Here is a 22749-nt window from a genome sequence, read left to right as displayed (position 1 = left end):
GTCTTATGTTTAGACTTCATGGTGAGTTTGTGGAGAGTTTCACACACACACACACACACACACACACACACACACACACACACACACACACACACACACACACACACACATGTATACATATATACACACGTGCACACAACAGACACTCTCGCACATACACACACTCTCGCACACACACGTACACGCATGAATAAACAAATTCGACATGTGTAGCCTTTTCAGGTTAAACACATTGGTTTCTGTTAAAAATGAGATCACATGTCTGTTCAATGAATCACATGTTAGCATATCATCAAACCAGATAGCATTCATATTTGATACATGCACAAGCCCAGTCTCTGGTCATATGGAATGGTTTCACACACTGTCACAGCTGCTGAAGATGTGTGTTAAATCTCTTCATTGTGGTTGTATAAAGTTAATTGTACAGTGGTGCCTGCGATGTAAAAACCCGTCCAAGGAGGGGTTATCTCCAATGAAAGGCCACATTCTCGTGTCCTTTTGTTTATACAAAGTATACCTATCATGACACTCCACCTGCAATGTAGGAACACTTTTGGCTGATTGTGTTTTTTGTAGATATTGCTGTACATGTACCTCAAACTGAGTTCATTTCTGCTTGTTTCAATGAAGCTGAGAGCCATGAACTTGACACTCTCCACGTACAGAAATGTTGCTTTCAGTGAAAGATCCACCAGTCTTATTTATTAACACGCAGTCAATCTTCACTGTCCAGTAAGATAAGAGTCAATTTCCATCGAAGTTCCAAAAGTGATTTTCTTGTTGTGCCTGCCCTGGGTCCTCTCCACACAGTCACAATCTTAATCAGACTATCAACATGCACTACTCGTCCTTGAAGTAAGAGTTTCACTAGTTTTATTTCAGTTTTACTTCACCATGGTCTTCTTTGCATTGTCGCATTCTCAACTCAAGAAGATACCTTGAAAAATGTTTCACAGTTTTGAAAAAGTATCACAGTTGACGCTTAGGGTAGCATTTACCCCATTTAGAGCTTCTGATCCTTCTGGAGGAGTTCCCCTTCTTCAGAACTGGTTGTTGGGCTTGAAGAGTAGCGCTTAAAAATGCTAACCGGTGTCAATCCATGGCGTATGATGCCACTGGACTCTGTGCACATCTCTCAGATATGTTCCTGGTGAGATCTTGTTTACCAAACGTTTGTGAAGGCGGGAATTCTCAGTAAAACTAAAGCGCCACTAAGAGATGACTAAATCAACACACACCTTTTCAGTCCTGGTGTTCTTTATGCGAGTTAGTTAACAAGTTATCAAAGACGCCGCCTTCTCTCAAAATGTGCCTCTTCTTGCCGCTGAAACGCGAAATTGCGGCAAGTCCTACGCCACTGATCAAGGAGACCGCACGTGCAGCGCAACATCTCACAACTGAGAAATTGATGGAACCGTCTGCAGTGAGACTGCCGTTTTACAGGCGAAGTCAGTCACGTGCCTATCACCAAGGAGAAGCCACAGCACGGGATCACTGTCTCCCAAGTACTACGAATCTCTGCACATGACCTAAAATGGTCGACGAAGCCCATGAAGTAAATAAGCTGCCGTATGCAGGCACTTTGCTGAGACGTCTTTTTCATGAGCATTTTATCTTCCTACAGCATGCCTCGCGCTCACGGCGAGTCAGACCAATTAGTGATGCCACAGAGGGCATGACGCCATAGAGGGTAGGCACGGTTTGACGTCACAGAGGGTATGACCGTCGTCACTCACTTGACCATGTTTTTCATTTGTTCCCGGCAAGCATTCCTTTCCTCCTGAATCATTGCCGTCTTCATGCAGTCGACGATATAATCGAAAAACGCTCGCCACGCGCGACGTATTCGGTTGTTGAAGTTACGACCCAACAGTTTACGCAGAGCGTCCTCTGTAGCAGGGTAGAGCTTCTGGAAGAAGAAATGAGGCATGATTGTAAAGTAAAGTCGCGTAAGGCGAAAATACAACATTTAGTCAAGTAGCTGTCGAACTCACAGAATGAAACTGAACGCAATGCAACGCAGCAAGACCGTATACTCGTAGCATCGTCAGTCCACCGCTCACGGCATAGGCAGTGAAATTGACAAGAAGAGCGGGGTAGTAGTTGCGCTGGGAAGGATAGCACGCTTTTCTGTACCTCTCTTCGTTTTAACTTTCTGAGCGTGTTTTTAATCCAAACATATCATATCTATATGTTTTTGGAATCAGGAACCGACAAGGAATAAGATGAAAGTGTTTTTAAATTGATTTGGAAAATTTAATTTTGATAATAATTTTTATATATTTAATTTTCAGAGCTTGTTTTTAATCCGAATATAACATATTTATATGTTTTTGGAATCAGCAAATGATGGACAATAAGATAAACGTAAATTTGGATCGTTTTATAAAAACAATTTTTTTTTTTTACAATTTTCAGATTTTTAATGACCAAAGTCATTAATTAATTTTTAAGCCACCAAGCTGAAATGCAATACCGAAGTCCGGGCTTCGTCGGAGATTACTTGACCAAAATTTCAACCAATTTGGTTGAAAAATGAGAGCGTGACAGTGCCGCCTCAACTTTCACGAAAAGCCGGATATGACGTCATCAAAGACATTTATCAAAAAAATGAAAAAAACGTCTGAGGATATCATACCCAGGAACTCTCATGTCAAATTTCATAAAGATCGGTCCAGTAGTTTGGTCTGAATCGCTCTACACGCACGCACGCACACACACACACACACACACACACACACACACACACACACACACACACACACACACACACACACATACACCACGACCCTCGTCTCGATTCCCCCCTCGATGTTAAAACATTTAGTCATAACTTGACTAAATGTAACAAAAAACACAAACGCGTGGCCAGCTCCGTGCCAATATCTGTCCTCTGCTCTAAAAGCAGCACCATACCTCCCCTGCAGTTCCCCTTTCCTTCAACCCACCATCATCTTGACATGTTTGAGGGCCCCAAAGGGTTTAAAACCGTGATCGTGATTGGCGTTTTTTGACCTTTCTGTGACCGTGATTGCCGAAATTTCCATTTCTGTGATCGTGATGGGACTTTGCCCGTGATCCGTGATGACAAAAAAATCAAGTCTCGTGATCGTGATCGTCATTTGTTTTCGTGATCGTGATAGGCATTATTGCAAAGCATTTTATTTTCAACGTACATTTTTTCACAGCTGTATTACACTCTATGATCCTCTAGTCTATTCGGTAAGGAGCCAACCCCGATTGAAAGGGAAGCAACAACACATTCAGAAATATGGTTTTGAGAGCGATTGCTTCCCTTTAAAAGAACCAATTACACACTGACAAAAAGAGATCCAATCGGAAGGCAAATTGCAAAAGTCTACCAAACTTCATCCAATGGAAGGGCTTCGTGCAAAAGTTTTGAGTGAAATTCGAATTCGAAGATCAAAAATGGCGTGCAGCGGTACTGTCATCGAACTTCTGTTATATTTTGTGGATTCAAGCCAGACCAAAGCAGGCGGCGAGAATGCCTTCCTTGGTGGAAAGGTCAGGCTACGGGTCGGTCTTTCTGAAGACGAAATACCAAGGTATGTTGATCTATGTTGCTCTATGACTGTTCTGAATGTAGGCAAAGATCTTGAAATTTGTTCAAGATCTTTGAGTTTGAGTGAGATCATTGACATTGTCGACATTGCCACGTCCGGCTGTCACTCGCTCAGTGTGACCTCGACTGGCTCGAGATCGAGTCTGCGTTTAGCCAAAACCGAAACTAGAAATGTGTTTTTCATCCCAGCAACGTGGACACGCTTGGCATAGATTCTAATTGTCGCTTCTTTGCATTAAGCTTGGATTTATTTTAGCGCCTGTAAACTTTATTATCAACAATTGGTTAAATTCAGAAACAATGGCGTGGAGACGTGCCAGTTTGGGTCACTTGATCCTCATGTCAAAGACGATCAAAGTCATGTTCGTTGGGGATTTTGTCAGGCATGCTACTTTTCCGGTAATTGCCGGAAATCCGATAAAGCCGTTTTCAAAATCCGGTAAAGTCAAATTTATTCCGGTGAAGTTGAACTTGAAAAATTTCCGCAAAAACGATCCGTGTGAATATCGCGCAACGCGACCGGGCGCCGGTCTCAATGAAGCCAGCGCACAGTAGTGTTGTTTTCACCAGTTTGGAGGTGTGTTGAATGGTGGTGGGGGGAGGCTAAAATGGGATTTTTAACAAGATCACAACACTATTACAACCCCTAAAATGATGCCCAGAATGCACCAGATTGCACAGATTTTAACCGTTTTTTGAAAACATTTCCGGGGGGGCATGCCCCCGGACCCCCCTAGTTGGCTCGCCTGCTTCGCAGGCTGAGGCTTGTGGCTTCGCCACTGGCACTGCGCGCTTCTTTCAGGTAAAACCATTTTTGGCCTGTAGCATTCCTGTTCTTTTATTCAAGGCCATGGAACCAGGCGATGGTGTACCTCAAATTGTACGGCAAAGTTGAAAATAAAAAACCCATCACACATACATGTACTTTAATTTCAATCCACCCAATAGTTTTTGAGAAAATGGGTTTACAAGATTTAGCTCTGGAAATGTGAAATTGTGCAAGTATATATTCATATCATGTGTGTGAGTGAGGGTGTGGGGGTTGAATGTGTATGAGTGTAGAGAGAGAGAGAGAGAGAGAGAGAGAGAGAGAGAGAGAGAGAGAGAGAGAGAACGAGAGAGAGAGAGAGAGAGAGAGAGAGAGAGAGAAAACCCAATGAAAACAACATTCTTGTTACTGATTACAAATCATGATATGTATTTCTATGTGTGTATGAAAGAGAATTAAAAAAATAATTATAAAAAAGTGCAACAGTTGTCACTTTGTGTTGAATAAACAATAGATCCAGAGGAGCGAATTACTGTGTGGTTGTGTTTACTTTGACACGTGCTTTCTGTACATGCAACTTTTACCGTGACCGTGATTTGCCACTGGTGTTCGTGATCGTGAAAACAAAAATCAAGGTAACTGTGATCGTGAAAGCGAAAATTTCCCTTCCCGTGATCGTGATGATACCCCCCCTTTGGGGCCCTCAAGTTTACTGATGCCTGTTGCACATGACGTCGTGCAGACTAACCAAGTTTGTCAAAGTCCTTGAGGCAATCCACCTCGTGTTCCAGTGCCACGGTTTTCCGACCACACCCCCACAGGCTATACCCACCGCCGCCCCTCGCCCTGCCCCCGAACATCATCTTCCCCTACCTCATCATTCTCCTGTCAAATTCCTTGCAAGATTTTGACTGTCCGATACGCTAGATGTACGAGAAGTGAGACGCTTCAGGTCACTTCTTTCAATCCCTCCTCCAACTCTATCACCCCCCCCCCCCCTCCCCCCACCTGGAGACTACTTCCGGATCATATCAATGAGTGACCCCGACATGATGTATCAAACCCAAAGTCTATAATACCACCCTCCGTATAACGACCGAATGTTGGTTACATTTCCAAAGTCGTTAAACAGAGGTACCACTGTATTCACCAAAACCGCCTATATACCTCAGATTGTGACATATATAGCCCCAACCAGCCATATTTAAACTGAACCCACCCCATCAACTACATCATCCCCAGTCGGACTGTCACTCGACTCACCATCATCATTTCAGACTTGACACCAACCCTGGAATGCCTGACGCCCACGATGTGCAAGAAGTGCCTGAGTTTGTCCACGTCCTTGAGGCACTCAACCGCCAAGCCCAATCCGTCCATCACCAGCAGAGCGTGACGCCTCAGCTCCAGTTCATTCACGCTGAACTTCTCTTTCCCGTTCTCCATCACCAGACGTGGGAACAGTTTCCGCACCTCCTTCTCGTTGGACAGAAAACTGTGGACAGGCATATAAAGTGTCACGTTAAAAACTTGAAAAAATTAAAACATTAAAGGCACAGTAAGCCTCCCGTAAACCATCACAGAGCTCCCCGAGCGTCTAAATACAGTACAAGCATACTTCCATTTGAACGCTCACCGAACGGGAACATCCTGGCTGCTTTCTGTCGAGCGTGAGACATTTTCAAAGAATTTATTTTCGTAGACTTGTTCCGTTAACAACAACGGCGCCTCGTTTTTGCGCTAGACCTAACTTTTAAAATCTAAATAATAAATTGACAGCTTGTTACACAAACATTCTTTAATCATAAAAGAATTCGTTTTTCATCAAGACAAGATCAGAACAATTCGAAGTTGTGAAAGTTTAAAAAAAGAAAAGCCCGGAAGCAGGGTCACGCAAGGGTCGTAGCAGACGACGGCCGGTTTATCAGTGCAAATCGCCGTTCCTCTCAACAGTCAAAAGCCATCGCTAGAGTTCTTGTGAACCACAGCCGTTGTTTCGTGCATAAAAAAACCGTGCTATTGTAGATAAGCTCACGTCGAGTCGCATTCAAATGACTAACTATGACGACTGCATTGTGAAAAGGGAAAACTGGATCACACGGGTTCACGATGGCTCAGGGGTAAGATAAACCACGCAAAAATAAATTCTTTGAAAATTGTTCGCTCTTTACGGAGGGCACCTAGGATGTTCTCAATTGGTGAGTGTTTAAATGAAATGGTGTTTGTACTGTGTGTAAAAGCCTGACCGTATCTGTGATGGTTTACGGGAGGCTTACTCTGCCTTTAAATTAAATTAAAAGTAAAACCAGATAAAAATCCGAAACAGATTGGCTGCTAACGTCCAATAAAAAGAAGAAAACAAAAAAACGTTAGTTTACGGATTGTTGAATTACGGAACAATGTTTCATTTTGTCTAACCTTTCCATATAAACTAACCTTTCTCGCCTTTTTTTTCTCTAGTTCTACGAAGAGCTGTAGGCTACAGAATTTTCCAAATAACGACTCAGAAACAAGAGACAGTCATGTTGAACTTTTAATTAAAACTCACAGCAATGATTAAACAGTGACAGATCTGTTGCCGTGTTGTGTCAAATTATGAATTAGTCGCTCCAAAAACAATATTGCTGTGGTTATAAGCTCTTGTTGAAAAGAAGTTTTCGCCCCGTGATAACCCTCTGTTAAGTCGAGGACCTGAAATAATCGAAGGATAATCCGAACCCATGGAGCAGGCATGGGATTTCTCCTCGGATCCGAGGATTTCCGAGAAAAGCTACACATTTCCGAGAAAAGCTACACATTTCCGAGAAAAGCTACACATTACCGAGAAAAGCTACACATTTCCGAGAAAAGCTACACATTTCCGAGAGAGAGAAAGAAGTCCTCTTCCGGGAAAAATAAACTGGAGACCAAAATAAACCAGGAACAAAAATCGAAAAAGACAATCTGCCTAGTAAGTAGTATGACCAATATCCTCCATAAAACTTCCCCTTCTTTGAGTAAGATTCCGCCCGTGTGAGTCACTTTGGCAAACAAAGAGTATGTTTTTCAAATAATATTAATTCAGTTAAAGGATTAAAAAGATCGCTGGGTACTGGCAATACAAAACATACATGTATTAAATTTAGTCCGTTTTATTTTGCTGTGGTAAAGTTTATGAAACATATAGTCCCAGAATGCGCCAGGTTGCACATCTTTTAAACTAGATTTCAGAAAAATTCCGGGGGACCCCCCCCCCCCCCCCCCCCCTAGTTTTCCGAGATGTTTCTTTCAATCAATTCCCGTGCCTGTTGAAGAATAAAGGTAAATAAGTGAAATATAGGTCCTAGTCGGACAAAACAAGGGATTTATCACAGAAAAGAGGATTCACCGACTGAGACGAGGTCCCACTCATTCCGGATACTGCGAGAACATTACTTCACGAGGTCACCAGTGCCGTAAATTACAGTCGAGTGAACTTAAAAAGCATTAGGCTATAGTGTTATTTCAGTTTTTAATGATTTTCATTTGGCTCAGCGTTTTGTCCATGGGAGATGAAAGCGACATTATGCATAGATTCACTCCGACAAACCATGGTCACAGATAACCGGAACAGGTGAACTGAATATATATAAAAGCGGTGAATTTGCCAGTCCATGAACTTTATGTAGCAATTAAGGAAGACCATCTACATTTGAAGCTGGCATTAACAACATTTTACTGTCATTATGTTCCATCCATGAGATTCCCAAACCAGAATATTTTTTTATTGCGCCAATTACATCTTTCATAATGTGTGTTGTTTATGCATTATTTATGCCCGATGGAATTCGACCGATTTTACGATGATCCGGGGGCTTTTGGTCCAGATCAGTTCTCCGTGATAATATATTGCACGTTGTGAACAATGCTAATGACAAAGCGGTTCTGGATAATTTGAAGGGTAAAACCGCTCGAGTCACACAATGTCTTTTGTTCGTTGGTATTTGTTATGAATAATTGACATGCGTTTGCGAGTGCGCGTGCGTGCTGGTGTGTCAATGAGTGCGTATATATGCGTTGTTTCCCAGATGATTATCACAAAACATGTGTAAAATAAATGTATTTGGTCGGTCGGTGAATTGGTTGGTGTTTGGTTACAAATTTAGTTTTCTGGACCCCTTCTAGCGGACACGTGACTAGCCTATATCTGAGCCGTTCTGATTCGTTAACTATTTTGCAATGTTGCTTTTTTCCTCTGAAATTGTACACCAAAATAAAGCAACAAAATTCACCCATACTAAGTACCAAGAAGAAAATAACAAGCTAATCTTTCTTTCTTTATTTGGTGTTTAACGTCGTTTTCAACCGTTCAAGGTTATATCGCGACGGGAACAAGCTAATAATAACAACACAAGAACACAATTTAGAAGTAAAAGGCAACACTGACAAAGCTAGATCAGAACAAGTCGCGTAAGGCGAAAATACAACATTTAGTCAAGTAGCTGTCGAACTCACAGAATGAAACTGAACGCAATGCCATTTTTCAGCAAGACCGTATACTCGTAGCATCGTCAGTCCACCGCTCACGGCAAAGGCAGTGAAATTGACAAGAAGAGCGGGGTAGTAGTTGCGCTGAGAACGATAGCACGCTTTTCTGTACCTCTCTTCGTTTTAACTTTCTGAGCGTGTTTTTAATCCAAACATATCATATCTATATGTTTTTGGAATCAGGAACCGACAAGGAATAAGATGAAAGTGTTTTTAAATTGATTTCGAAAATTTAATTTTGATAATAATATTTATATATTTAATTTTCAGAGCTTGTTGTTAATCCAAATATAACATATTTATATGTTTTTGGAATCAGCAAATGATGGAGAATAAGATGAACGTAAATTTGGATCGTTTCATAAAACAATTATTTTTTTTACAATTTTCAGATTTTTAATGACCAAAGTCATTAATTAATTTTTAAGCCACCACGCTGAAATGCAATACCGAAGTCCGGGCTTCGTCGAACATTACTTGACCAAAATTTCAACCAATTTGGTTGAAAAATGAGGGCGTGACAGTGCCGCCTCAACTTTCACGAAAAGCCGGATATGACGTCATCAAAGACATTTATCAAAAAAATGAAAAAAACGTCTGAGGATATCATACCCAGGAACTTTCATGTCAAATTTCATAAAGATCGGTCCAGTAGTTTGGTCTGAATCGCTCTACACGCACGCACGCACGCACGCACACACACACACACACACACACACACACACACACACACACACACACACATACACCACGACCCTCGTCTCGATTCCCCCCTCGATGTTAAAACATTTAGTCATAACTTGACTAAATGTAAAAAGGCAGCGGTCAATCAGTCAATCTAAAGATAAATCATTCACCCACTCGCTCAATCTCTCATTCAGCCACCCACTCCCTTACTCACGCACACCCTCACTTACTAAATCAATCATCCAATCAACCAACCAATCACTCACTCGACTCCTTCAATCAGTCCGTCACCTGCTGACCCAGTCACTCAATCGATCAATCAATCCATCACTCACTCACTTACTAATTCAATCACTCGACCAATCACTCATTCAATTAACCCGTCACTCGCTCACTCACTCACTCGCTCACCGTCACTCACTCACTCAATCACTAAAATCGACCAATCACTCAATCGACCAATTACTCATTCAATTAACCCGTCACTCAATCAATCCACCACTCACTCACTCAATAAATGTCTCACTCACTCGCTTACTCACTCACTCACTCACTCACTCACTCACTCACTCACTCACTCTTTCATCCATTCAATCAATCAATCAGTGGAGCAATCAATCTATCAATCAATCAATCGCGGACCCATCCGCTCACTCACTCATTATAAACACTCTTCCAACTGATTTAGCAATCCCTTCCCAACCGATCGTACTTGTTGTAAACGAAGACGCCGAACTTTTCCTTCTGTCCAGCGACGATGGCCCAGATGTTTTGGACGTCCTCGATATCTCTTGGTTGCATGCATGTTTTCCGAGGAGACACTGTCGTCTCACGGCTGTTTCCACAGCCCATCCTGTTGCTGAATTAATTGACACAAGTTTATGTTTTTAAGTTTCCACACACGTTTTTAATAATCTACTAACACAGCAAATAACTCGCTCTGGGACAAACGTACAGTGGTAACTGGAACTTCTGGTCGAAACTGTCAGCGATGTTTCAAGCAGCACAAATCCCGGTGAAAGTCCTGATTATTATTAAAACAGTCAGCGATGTTTCAAGCAGCACAAGTCACGGTGAAAGTCCTTATTATTAGTAAAACAGTCAGCGATGTTCAAAGCAGTACAAGTCACGGTGAAAGTCCTGATTATTAAAGCAGTCAGGGACGTTTCAAGCAGCACAAGTCACGGTAAAAGTCCTGATTATTAAAGCAGTCAGTGATGTTTTTCAAAGGCAATCAAAATGTTAGGCGAATTTCAAGCAGCATCCGTTACGGTGAAAGTTCTGAATACTGATTAAAACAGTCAAGGGTGTTCTTTAGTGGTGAAAGTCAAAGGCAATAAAAATTATATGCGACTTTCAAGCAGCAACGTCACGGTGAAAGTCCTGATTATTAATGCAGCTAGGGACGTTGTTTTTTTTTCAGCTGTGAGACTCAAAGGTAATCAAAATTGTAGGCGTAGTCTCCCAACACTTAAAAAATGTTCAGACAAAAGCAGTTTAAATCACAATAAAAGTTTCGAGAATACAAAATGTCTGGTATGATTGAAACTGTGTGAGTCCAAGGAAATAAAAACTGTCTGAGAAAGTGCAAGTATTGCCACAGAAACAGAAAGCCGAATTTCCTGCTAAAGTTGTTGTGATGCGGCGAAAGCCAGGAAGGGAGAACACACACTGCACAGACAAATTCCCGACGAGGCTTTAAAAGAACTGCAACTGCTATACACGTAATTCAGCCGAAGATCTCAACATTTTGTGACAGAATCATCGTGATAACTGTCGTCATTTTCTTTCAAAGGCTAGAAGAATATCAGACAGCAGGTTCTCAGTTACCTTTAAACTCAAAATTGGCTGATGTTTGTCGTGTTTCCCTCTCTCGCGATTAGAGTGTAGTTCTGCACTTTCGTTGACAGATGATAAATACCAGGGTCAGTCAGATCCAATTAAAATCTTTCTCCTGTATGGGTTCAGAGAAGGATTGGTGGTTCCTGCAGGGTGCAGGTGTAACACAAATAAATGGCGGAGAGCAATATATGGGTTTTGAATTCCGAGTAGTCACACGTGCCAGCTCCGGGCGGAAACGTAAAACTGCTGAAAGAAAGAAATACAGATGAATGGATACTGCCTATTTCTTATGTGTTTGTGTATGTGTGTGTGTAAAGGGGGCGGGGGGCGGCAATGTGTGTGTGTGTGTGTGTGTGTGTGTGTGTGTGTGTGTGCGGTGTGTGTGTGTCACGTGTGTGTGTCACAGTGTGTGTGGTTGCGTGCGTGCGTGTGTCGGTCTGTCTGTCTGTTTCTGCGTGTGTTTCGTGTCTTTGAGTGTGTGTCTGCGTCTGTGTGTCTATGCACTTGTCTGTTTCTCGGTCTGTGTGTCTGTCAGTGTCTGCGTCAGTGTAAGTGAAACCACGTGCAAACATGCCCGCGCACATTGAATTAGACAAAATACGGATATAAAAAACAAAACATTTAACGCAGCGAAAAAAAACGAAGCTGCATAAATATATATAAACATGATAAGATCAAACCCAGTAAAAAAAAAAAAACCAGTTTTTACTTCTTATTTTTGTCGGCACCCCAACTCCCTTCAATTCAAATTGTTCTTCTTTTTGTCTGCTCTTGAAAGCCCGTCCAAATATATTGTAAGCTTTACACCCTCCTCAACGTTATGCACGAACAAGTCGCGTAAGGCGAAATTACTACATTACTACAAGCTGTCGAACTCACAGAATGAAATTGAACGTTGTCCTCCGCCGCTAGTGCAAAAGGCAGTGAAAGTGACGAGCCTGTTTGGCGCGGTAGCGGTTGCGCTGTGCTTCATAGCACGCTTTACTGTACCTCTCTTCGTTTTAACTTTCTGAGCGTGTTTTTAATCCAAACATATCATATCTATATGTTTTTGGAATCAGGAACCGACAAGGAATAAGAGGAAAGTGTTTTTAAATTGATTTCGAAAATTTAATTTTGATCATAATTTTATTTTTTTTAATTTTCAGAGCTTGTTTTTAATCCAAATATAACATATTTATATGTTTTTGGAATCAGAAAATAATGATGAATAGGACGAACGTAAATTTGGATCGTTTTATAAAGAAATAATTTTAATTACAATTTTCAGATTTTTAATGACCAAAGTCATTAATTAATTTTTAAGCCACCAAGCTGAAATGCAATAACCGAAGTCCGGCCTTCGGCGAAGATTGTTTGGCCAAAATTTCAATCAATTTGATTGAAAAATGAGGGTGTGACAGTGCCGCCTCAACTTTTACAAAAAGCCGGATATGACCTCATAAAAGACATTTATCGAAAAAAAGAAAAACACGTCCGGGGATATCATACCCAGGAACTCTCATGTCAAATTTCATAAAGATCGGTCCAGTAATTTACTCTCAATCGCTCTACACACACACACACACGCACACACACACACACACACACACATACACACATACACCACGACCCTCGTCTCGATTCCCCCTCTATGTTAAAACATTTAGTCAAAACTTGACTAAATGTAACCAAAAAAAACGGGGGCAAAAAAACTGAAAAAAACACACAACAAAAACAGGTTCATTATTGAAAAAAAGGAACGAACGTCTTAATTACACTGTCTTATTTGGTATGTATCTCCTACGCCATATAAGTAATTGAAATTTACCAAATGTCGACAAAAATAGCCAATGCCCGCCATCATCAAAAAATTTCATTTTGTGTTTTCTATTTTTCTTTTTAAATTATTTTTGTGTGTGTCTTTTTTTGGGGTCTCAATAATCTAACAAATAATAGTTAGACATAATGCAATAAGTTAGAAAGTAAGTGCAAAGGTATAGGAATACATACAATATTAAGAGAAAAGAAAGACAGACAGACAGACAGACAGAAAAAATGAAAGAAAGAAAGAAAGAAGGAAAGAAAGAAAATTGATACTAAAGTTCATTTCTCCGATCAAATATTCATTTCCATGTCGTGTTTATTGATCACATACTGAAGTCAGTGCGAACTATTACCACAATGTGGACACTGTATTTTCAAGAGATTTCAGCAAATTGGATTCCGTCTCTCGGCAAATTTCACGGTTGACAGGATGTGTAACAACGTGAAAAAATATAGCACTGCTAACATTCCAAAATCTCTTCAACCTATTTCTTTTTCAGTCTGGATGTTAACAATATGGATTCATCCTTGTCTTTACGATGGAAACTTTTTGAACGGATATTACAAACAATCCAAAAAAAAACCACTCAATATATATTTCCCAACTCACTGGATGTGGACCTATAAGGAAGACTATTCATGAACCGACAAACTGAAAAAAGCTGTTACCACAGATGCTGCAATGATAAGGGACATGCAACAAGAACTTGACTACAACGTAGGCCTCTATTTTACGACAGGATGTGAATCAACAAGGAAGTATCCATGGACCTACAACACAAGCTCTTTGCACAGGTGATGTTAGGAATAACACGCATACAAACTGAAAAGAAATAGGACAAATGTCTGTTTTTTGCTGACAGTAAAACAAGCATGGGAATCAGTGAACTTAACATACAGGCTGAGTTTCAGTCAATAACAAAAAACAGTAAGCGAGCTAGATGTTTTATAAACGGCGATATTCCTTACTGATAAGGCGAGAAGAACACATCCGGGAAAAAAAGGGCCAACTTTTCGCGGCAACCAGTTAAAATCAGATAGCAACAGCGTTAACTTTGAAATAAAAAAAATAAATGTTCGCTGAAATCAAAGCCGATAAGGGGTACCAACAGACAGCTTTTTTCCCCTCGGAATTTCACGAGGAACTGGCAGAACACCGTATTTTTTCCAGTAAACGCACACGCTAAAGTTATCTGTGAATGATCTTTGAAACTTTTAACATAATGCTTCCGTTTAACGCGGATGCTACCAATGAAAACAAACATGCGAAGTCCGGAATGCCCCACAGTACAGACAGAACGAAAAGCCAGACACCGAGGGTGACTCACGTGCTTTCAGAGTAGTCCAAGCCAGTCAGCACTGCTGCAACAAATGGCACTGATGGCAAATAACTGCCGCCTATGGCTATATATATCTAGTGATTTCCGATGCAGGCCCCGGACATAATGCATCCCTTCCCTCAGGTGTCTGGATCGATAGAACAAGGCTGCAAACTACCCGGAAATTCTTAATCCTAGTCTTTTCATTTTCTCGCGGGTTAATTTCCATACATGTCACGGTTTTCTTGCTTTGGAGTGAGCGATTCGGAGACTATTGCTGGCGAAAAAAATTAACATTCCCTCGTCTGCTTTTCCTTTCTTTTCGTTCAGCTATTGTCCTCTTTTCTTCTAGTGGTCTTTTTTTTAAATTAGTATATTTTGCTTGTCCCCCCGCAATAACGCACACACACAAAACCAGCACCAACAAAATTGATATGTTCTCATTTATGAGAGATTTCTTTGTGCAATAAAAGAGGTTTTCTTGTAATATTCGCCGAGCTGCAAGTGGATGCGTTTGAAAAAGTGAAATGCCTTAATTCTGGTTGAATGAATTATTGCGTGTGCAAAATATCTCCCGCAGATTTCAACATACGATATGGGTTCTATTCAAAGTACTTTGCAACGGCAAAGAATGATCCTTTCCGTCATGAAATCAAATTATATGCACCGTGTAAGGGCTGCAACGTTTTATTTCTAAGCAGCGAATAGAGAGCATTCTGTTGAAAATGTTTGATCCAACATTTTAATATATTTTCTTATCTTTAGACATCTTTACTTTCTTTCTTCTTTGTTAATTTTGTTCTTCTTTCTTTCCTTTTCACCTGTTCTTCTTTATTTTGTTCCCTTTGCCGGTCCTTGATGTTAAAAACCCTTTCCGTACATTATAACAATTGAGCAAAGCAAACAAACAAACATACGAACAAGCAAAAAACGAACAAACAAACAAACAAACAAACAAAGACACAACACTAAATACATTAAAAAAAATACATAAATGAGTAAATAAATCAATAAATAAATAGATGGACAGATTGTTAGATAGATACAATGACTGAACAAATGAGAAACGAACGAACAAACAAACGAACCAAAGAGGGAACAAACGAACGAACGAACGAACGAAAGAGAGCACGCATAGACGGACGGTCGGAGGGAAAAAAAGAAGAACATTCAAAAGGAACGATGTATTCTTTTGCGATCGATCTAGTCAAATGAGCTGGCTGATCTTTTTAAACTGTTTTTGGGCTTTGCGTGGAAGTTTGTGTTCTCGGATTGTGCTGGCGCCATGTTAAAAGCATGCCGGCTTTCCGGCTAATTCATTAATGCTTTTCAAAACTCATATCAAAGTTCATCCTTTGTGGTTGTTGTTGCTCTTGTTGATGCTGGTGCTGCTTCTGTTGTTGTTGGTGGTGGTTGTGTTGATGGTGGTGGTGCTGTTGTTAGTGCTAATGTTACAGTAGGCGATGGTCGTGATGGTGGTGGTTGTGGTGGTGGTGGTAGAAATGCGTGTGTGTGTGTGTGTGTGTGTGTGTGTGTGTGTGTGTGTGTGTGTGTGTGTGTGTGCACGTACGTACGTGCCTGCCTGCTTGTCTGTCTGTCTGTCTATACTGTCTGTCTGTCTGTCTGTCTGTCTGTGGAACTGGTGTTGATAGAGTTGGAATCATACCGGACAGATCAGTGTTAATCTCAGGCATGCATACGAGTATTGGCACATGTCTGAATCTGATTTCAAACACATTTGACCAAGTCTTTTGTATATGTCGGGCAGAACTTAAAATATACGTATGTTGTCAATATGTTCCAAGAAAAAGTTTGTCAGTTAAAACTGATCATTAGAACATTTTACGTCGTTCACCTACAATCTGGTTACGATAACAAAGACCATCGAGAAAGAATTGTTAAAATAAGTTTTCTCAAAATACCATCGACAAAGGATTGTCAAAAGAATAAAGTATGTTTTCTCTATAGATCCCCGAGAAAGAATTCAAAAAACAAAAAACAAAAACAATTCTCAATTACCATCGAGAGAGAATTGTCAAAAAATTTGTTTTCTCATTAGATCATCGAAAAAGAATTGTCAAAACAAAAAAAGATGGTTTCAGTCTCACCTTGAGAGATTTTTGACCTCTGTGATCTGAGGATGAGAAGCCGCTCCTTCGGTTCTCGAGGATGATAGTTTTTCAATCAAAACACCGGTCATTTCAACCTCCGTTCACTCTTCACTAAAGGATCTTCTTTGTATTCAGTTGACAGGCCGCGGCAGCTTTTATCAGGGTATTCCTGATCATGTTTTAGTGCAGTTCCATCCAGCCAAAAACGGCAATAATAGGCGCGTGAAGCAGAAGCAGAAAAAAAAGTGGAACGCTTTTTTAAATCTGTATGTCTCAAGTGCTGACATAATGTCGACTAACTGGTAAACTTGTACTTGTGTGTTTATATTTTTCTCTACAATAACGTCAACATAAGGAGGGGGAAAAGAAACAAGTAGACATGTACACACAAACACACAATCAGGCAATCACGCACACACCCAAACTCTCTCTCTTACTCTCTCTCTCTCTCACACACATACAAACACACACACACACACACACGCATAATATTATACACACACACATACACACACACACATACACACACACACATACGCACACACGCATACGCGCACGCACACACACACACGCCCACACACATACACACACACACACCAACGCGCACACACACGTCACACACACACACACACACACACACACACACACACACACACACACACACACACACACACACACACACACACACACACACACGAAGAAAGAACTAACCGCCAATCGACCAACCATCCGACCAACCGACTACCAAACCAACAAACAACCAAACATGTAAACGATAGAATTAATCTCAAAAGGAAAACACGAGAGATCAGTGATAACATGTTCCAAACATTAAATGAAAGCCGCGTCGTGCAGTTTCAGACGTCATCTCGTATCAACAGGATTCAGCGTGTTTCAAGTTATGACAGCCTGATGTCTGGGCCATTAGACTCAAAATTCACGATCACCTTGACTATAGAAAGTAGTTTGCCGTTACCCGCTCAGCGTTAATTTTGCACGAACCATGCAATTCAATCTGCTTGACTCGTCTCATCCATTTAGCTGTCTCTTTGTTATCGATGCTCTTCATAAACCGAACTGGCCATTTTGCCCCACACCAAGATTTTTTTTTTTTTAATCAGCACTGTTCGTGCACTTAAAGAGAAACCCCATAATAGTTTAGTACGACAGTCACACATACACAAACATACACACTCTCTAGCACGCACACGCACACACACACACACACACACACACACACACACACACACACACACACAGACGAATACACACACACACACACACGCACGCACGCGCACGCACGCACGCACGCACACACACACACACACACACACACACACAAACACACACACAAACACACACACACACACACACACACACACACAAACACACACACACACACACAAACTCAAACACACACACACAAACACACACACACCACCCTGCACACACACACACACACACACACACACACACACACACACACACACACACACACACACACACACAAACACACAACAACAACGACAAGGAACTTAGTCGATAAATATCGACAGGGGGCCGACAAATGGTTTAAATGGGAAATGTGTGTATATGGGTGTGGGTTTGAAACAAACAAACAAACCAACCCATGTGAACCCCGGGCCGCAGGCCTTCGATGTAGTGATTGAAAAAAAAAGGATGTTCTCAAATGGTTCAATTCTCATTTGGTCTGATTCTCAAATGGTACCGGTATACTCCCCCCCCCCCTGGCCGCAGGCCTAGGAGTAAAATTTTTATAGACACTGACCTTCTTCCCAGGGGTCATTGACCCAGTTTTAGCTATGAGAGGTGGTTCGCCCAGAGGCTGTAGAGTATACTGGGGCGGTCTCTTTGATGTCTTGAGAGGAAACTTGGCCAGGGTAGTACATGCACCAGAACTGGTGGACACCAAGGACAAACATGAAATCGAAGCAGTTTGCTTTCAGAGAGAACGGTCGTCAGCAACTCAAACTTCTCTGTTTTCTTTTTTTTTTTAATCTGACTTTCTTTGTGGCCCCCTGACTCCGCCCCCTCCCTCTGTAAGGACCCTCCTCCACAAGGACCGATTTTTGTCAACATTTTAAAGGTCGCTAGAGAGGGGTTCCACTGTATGACCTAACCGCTACTGGCAGACGGCCTCAATCTTCACGCGCAAAGACGAGATTAATAGGTGCTCGGTTTTGGTATTTTGAATTACATTACATTAAACCTTTGTTGGGTTTCATGGTCATGGCAACAGCCATAATAATATTACATGATGTATAATATCATATTTCAGCATATGTGAATTACATGTCATCATACTAAACTGTCATACATTTTTATTCCTACATTATTCTGATTGATCACAACCAAACCTACTATCATTGGACACATCCAAATGCAAGCGCCTGTTCTTGACAATTTCTCTCTGATCTAAATATAAAATCAGTGCAATTTCCTGGGTCGGGCTTTGCCACAGACACTCACGGTTTGGCCTGTAGGTAAAATGTACAATGTATTTTCTGATTTGTGCACAAAAGCTTTTTTTCTTTTTTCTTTTTTTTAACATAACAATGTTTAATGTCACTGTATGTTTAAAAGACCATGGTCATATTTGTAAAAAAATGTTAAATTAGAAAATAAATAACATTTTGGTTCATGATTTTTCCTACACCTGTGCTAAAAATAAGAAATAAAAATGTCGGGTATATAAGTCACTCAAATACAGCTAGGTATGAATGGCTCGGTTTGAGTTTGTTGCAGTTGACCCTGCACAATGCGACATATCATGTTTTTGTTGAACAATTTTGACGTCACCCCTCCCATAGGGTGACGTATTTCACAACTTCCTGTGTTACACAAACTCTGTGATGACCAATTTTGACGTCACCCCTCCCATAGGGTGACGGATTTCACAACTTTCTACAGATGAACAATTTTGACGTCACCCCTCCCATAGGGTGACGGATGTCACAACTTCCTGTGTACACAAACTGATGACGTATTTCACAACAAAATGGCGCTGCCCATGGTCAACCTCGAAACTATCCGTATAGAATGGGGGCGTCCTCGCCCCCATAATAATGTATAGGCTTACTTTAGTTTCCTAATTTGAGACGAATGTGCTTGTACCGTAATGGCTGTCTAAATGAATAACTCATTGCTTTAACCAGGGGTACGGACAATACGGCTTACCCATAAACATACAATAGTACCTGCGATTCGAGACATGAGAGGACACTCCTAATGAAGGACGGCGTCTGTTGTCCCTTTGGTGATTATAGACTGAAATATAAACAATTATAAAATATTTAAAAAGAAATTTGTTTCACTAATATTTGTTTGTCTGTGCGCTTAAAAGACCGCTGGGTCGAAATATCTGTGATTGTAACGTATTGTTTTGTCAATAACAAACGTTCCAACAATTTACCTTTCTTGTTTGTTTTTTTATTCTGAATTTTGGAACGTAAGCAGTCACTTTGTTTAGGCCGGCACGGTTGGCCTAGTGGTAAGGCGTCCGCCCCGTGATCGGGAGGTCGTGGGTTCGAACCCCGGCCGGGTCATACCTAAGACTTTAAAATTGGCAATCTAGTGGCTGCTCCGCCTGGCGTCTGGCATTATGGGGTTAGTGCTAGGACTGGTTGGTCCGGTGTCAGAATAATGTGACTGGGTGAGACATGAAGCCTGTGCTGCGACTTCTGTCTTGTGTGTGGCGCACGTTATATGTCAAAGCAGCACCGCCCTGATATGGCCCTTCGTGGTCGGCTGGGCGTTAAGCAAACAAACAAACAAACAAAAAGTCTCTTTGTTTTGGGATTTTTTTAATATAACCGTTGTAAAACGGCCACCTTCAGGGACACTTTGGGCTGGCCCTGAAGAACTTTCTTGATTAAGCCCGAAGTCAACTTCGCCTTGACTCGGTTCGCAAAGTCTTTTTACTGACAATTCAGTGCTAAAGCTTCGTGCAGCGAGCATCGTGAAGTGGACTTCGCGAAGTCGAGTTCGCCAATTAATAAAAGGCTTAGATTGCCCTTTTGTCACAGGTACCTACCTACAGAAATGACCTACATCTGTGATTTGAATTTTATAAAGAATAGATATGTGGATTTTGTGTCTGAATTGGTCATTTAATGCGAATATGTATTAGTTTGAGTTTTTCAACGCTCCTTTCCGGAAATGTTTGTTTATTTGTTGTATTGTTTTTACATTTAGTCAAGTTTTGACTAAATGTTTTAACATAGAGGGGGAATCGAGACGAGGGTCGTGGTGTATGTGTGTGTGTCTGTCTGTCTGTGCGTGTGTGTGTGTGTGTGTAGAGCGATTCAGACCAAACTACTGGACCGATCTTTATGAATTTGACATGAGAGTTCCTGGGAATGATATCCCCGGAGGTTTTTTTCATTTTTTCGATAAATGTCTTTGATGACGTCATATCCGGCCTTTTGTAAAAGTTGAGGCGGCACTGTCACACCCTCATTTTTCAATCAAATTGATTGAAATTTTTGTAAAGCAATCTTCGACGAAGGCCGGACTTCGGTATTGCATTTCAGCTTGGTGGCTTAAAAATTAATTAATGACTTTGGTCATTAAAATTCTGAAAGTTGTAATCATTTTTTTTTATATATAAAACGATCCAAATTTACGTTCATCTTATTCTACATCATTTCCTGATTCCAAAAACATATAAATATGTTATATTTGAATTAAAAACAAGCTCTCAAAATTAAAAATATAAAAAATATGATCAAAATTAAATTTCCGAAATCGATTTAAAAACAATTTCATCGTATTCTTTGTCGGTTCCTGATTCCAAAAACGATTCCAAAGTCACACGGGTATTTTGGTGGACATTTTGTATCTATGCCTATACAATTTTGCCAGGAAAGACCCTTTTGTCAATCGTGGGATCTTTAACGTGCACACCCCAATGTAGTGTGACGTTTACCGAGTTTTTATCATCCAAACTGGTAGACGAAGCCCCAGGAACCCATTTTGAGTTGTTTGAGTGTCTGTGGCGTGTTGCGAGTTTGATTAAAAGGGAAACGCCGGGTTCAAGAGAGCGCAATGAAGAAGAAGCCAAACTAACAAATAATGCAGCACAATATCAGTTTGCTGTCCTGCTGTCGGTTTGATTGCAGCTGTCAATCCACTCCAATAATCTCTACCAGAAGGCCTATCCCGAGGTCAGGAAATGCGAACATCGAAAAGTCCCAAGAGGCTCGTGCAACTCGGTGAATCTAGCGTACTCAGGTACCACGACTGACACAGAGAACATGTAGAGCACTGTCAAGGGATGGCTGACCGATATTTGCGACAGCGTTTTGGAAAAGGTGACATATGTCGCACAACTCGCTTTCGAATTATACGTACTAAAACCCGTCTGCAGTTGAAGATTAACTGATTATCACATTTTGAATTTTTTTTTTTTTTTTTTTTTTTTTTACTTAACAGGGTCATGTCTTTAAACATACCAAATGTTTTTGTGAAATTTTAGAAACTGAATAAGCAACTTAGCTTTTAAGTCTGTATCCATGTGCACAGTTTCTGTAAATTCCGTACTTTCAGAGTTGAATTCTGACAAACTAAGGTGCCAAGTCCCTGTGCATCCAGACGTTTATAAAATGTAAGAAATGTAGAATGAAAACGGTTTTTGTTTGTTTGTTTGTTTGTTTGTTTGTTTGTGTGTGTGTGTTTTGTTGTTGTTATTGTTGTCGTTTTTTTTTTAATTGCTCAGCATTCTTATTACTAGTCCATGACATTAGATAATATTTTGTGAAAAAATTGCAATATGGCGCATTTTCTCATGCGCTGTCGCATTTATTCTTCGATCGTTACACTTACAATGTACACCTTATCTTCACAGTGATTTTTGACACTTTATATAATACGTGACGAGGAACATGAGTGTACGGAGAAAGCGCATACAAAATCACAAGACATGAATTTTACATAAGGACGCGGGTTTTTCGATCTCGTTTTATAAGGTCAGTGAACGCTGTGTTGTTGATAGTATTGATGGACAGTGATTTTACGGTTGTTTTCGTGCAAGGTGACCGCACTGCGCTGCGCTGCAATCCGAAAGACTGAAGTTACAATCTTGTTCGTGCTCCACTTATTTGT

The 22749-nt window shown here is 40.8% G+C and overlaps 1 protein-coding gene across 1 annotated transcript; it reads right to left on the bottom strand.

The window, feature by feature from the left end:
• Positions 1-5449: 5449 nt before the first annotated feature.
• LOC138952818 (uncharacterized) lies at positions 5450-5865 on the bottom strand. The gene has a single exon (XM_070324554.1). The coding sequence runs from the start codon at positions 5862-5864 to the stop codon at positions 5583-5585; it is 282 nt and encodes a 93-aa protein (XP_070180655.1). The 5' UTR covers position 5865; the 3' UTR covers positions 5450-5582.
• Positions 5866-22749: the final 16884 nt, after the last annotated feature.

This window comes from Littorina saxatilis, linkage group LG17 (assembly GCF_037325665.1).
Source record: "Littorina saxatilis isolate snail1 linkage group LG17, US_GU_Lsax_2.0, whole genome shotgun sequence".
NCBI classification, from domain to species: Eukaryota; Metazoa; Mollusca; class Gastropoda; order Littorinimorpha; family Littorinidae; genus Littorina; species Littorina saxatilis.
The sequence above is the reverse complement of the archived record's forward strand: the minus strand, read 5'-3'. Positions and strand labels throughout refer to the sequence as shown.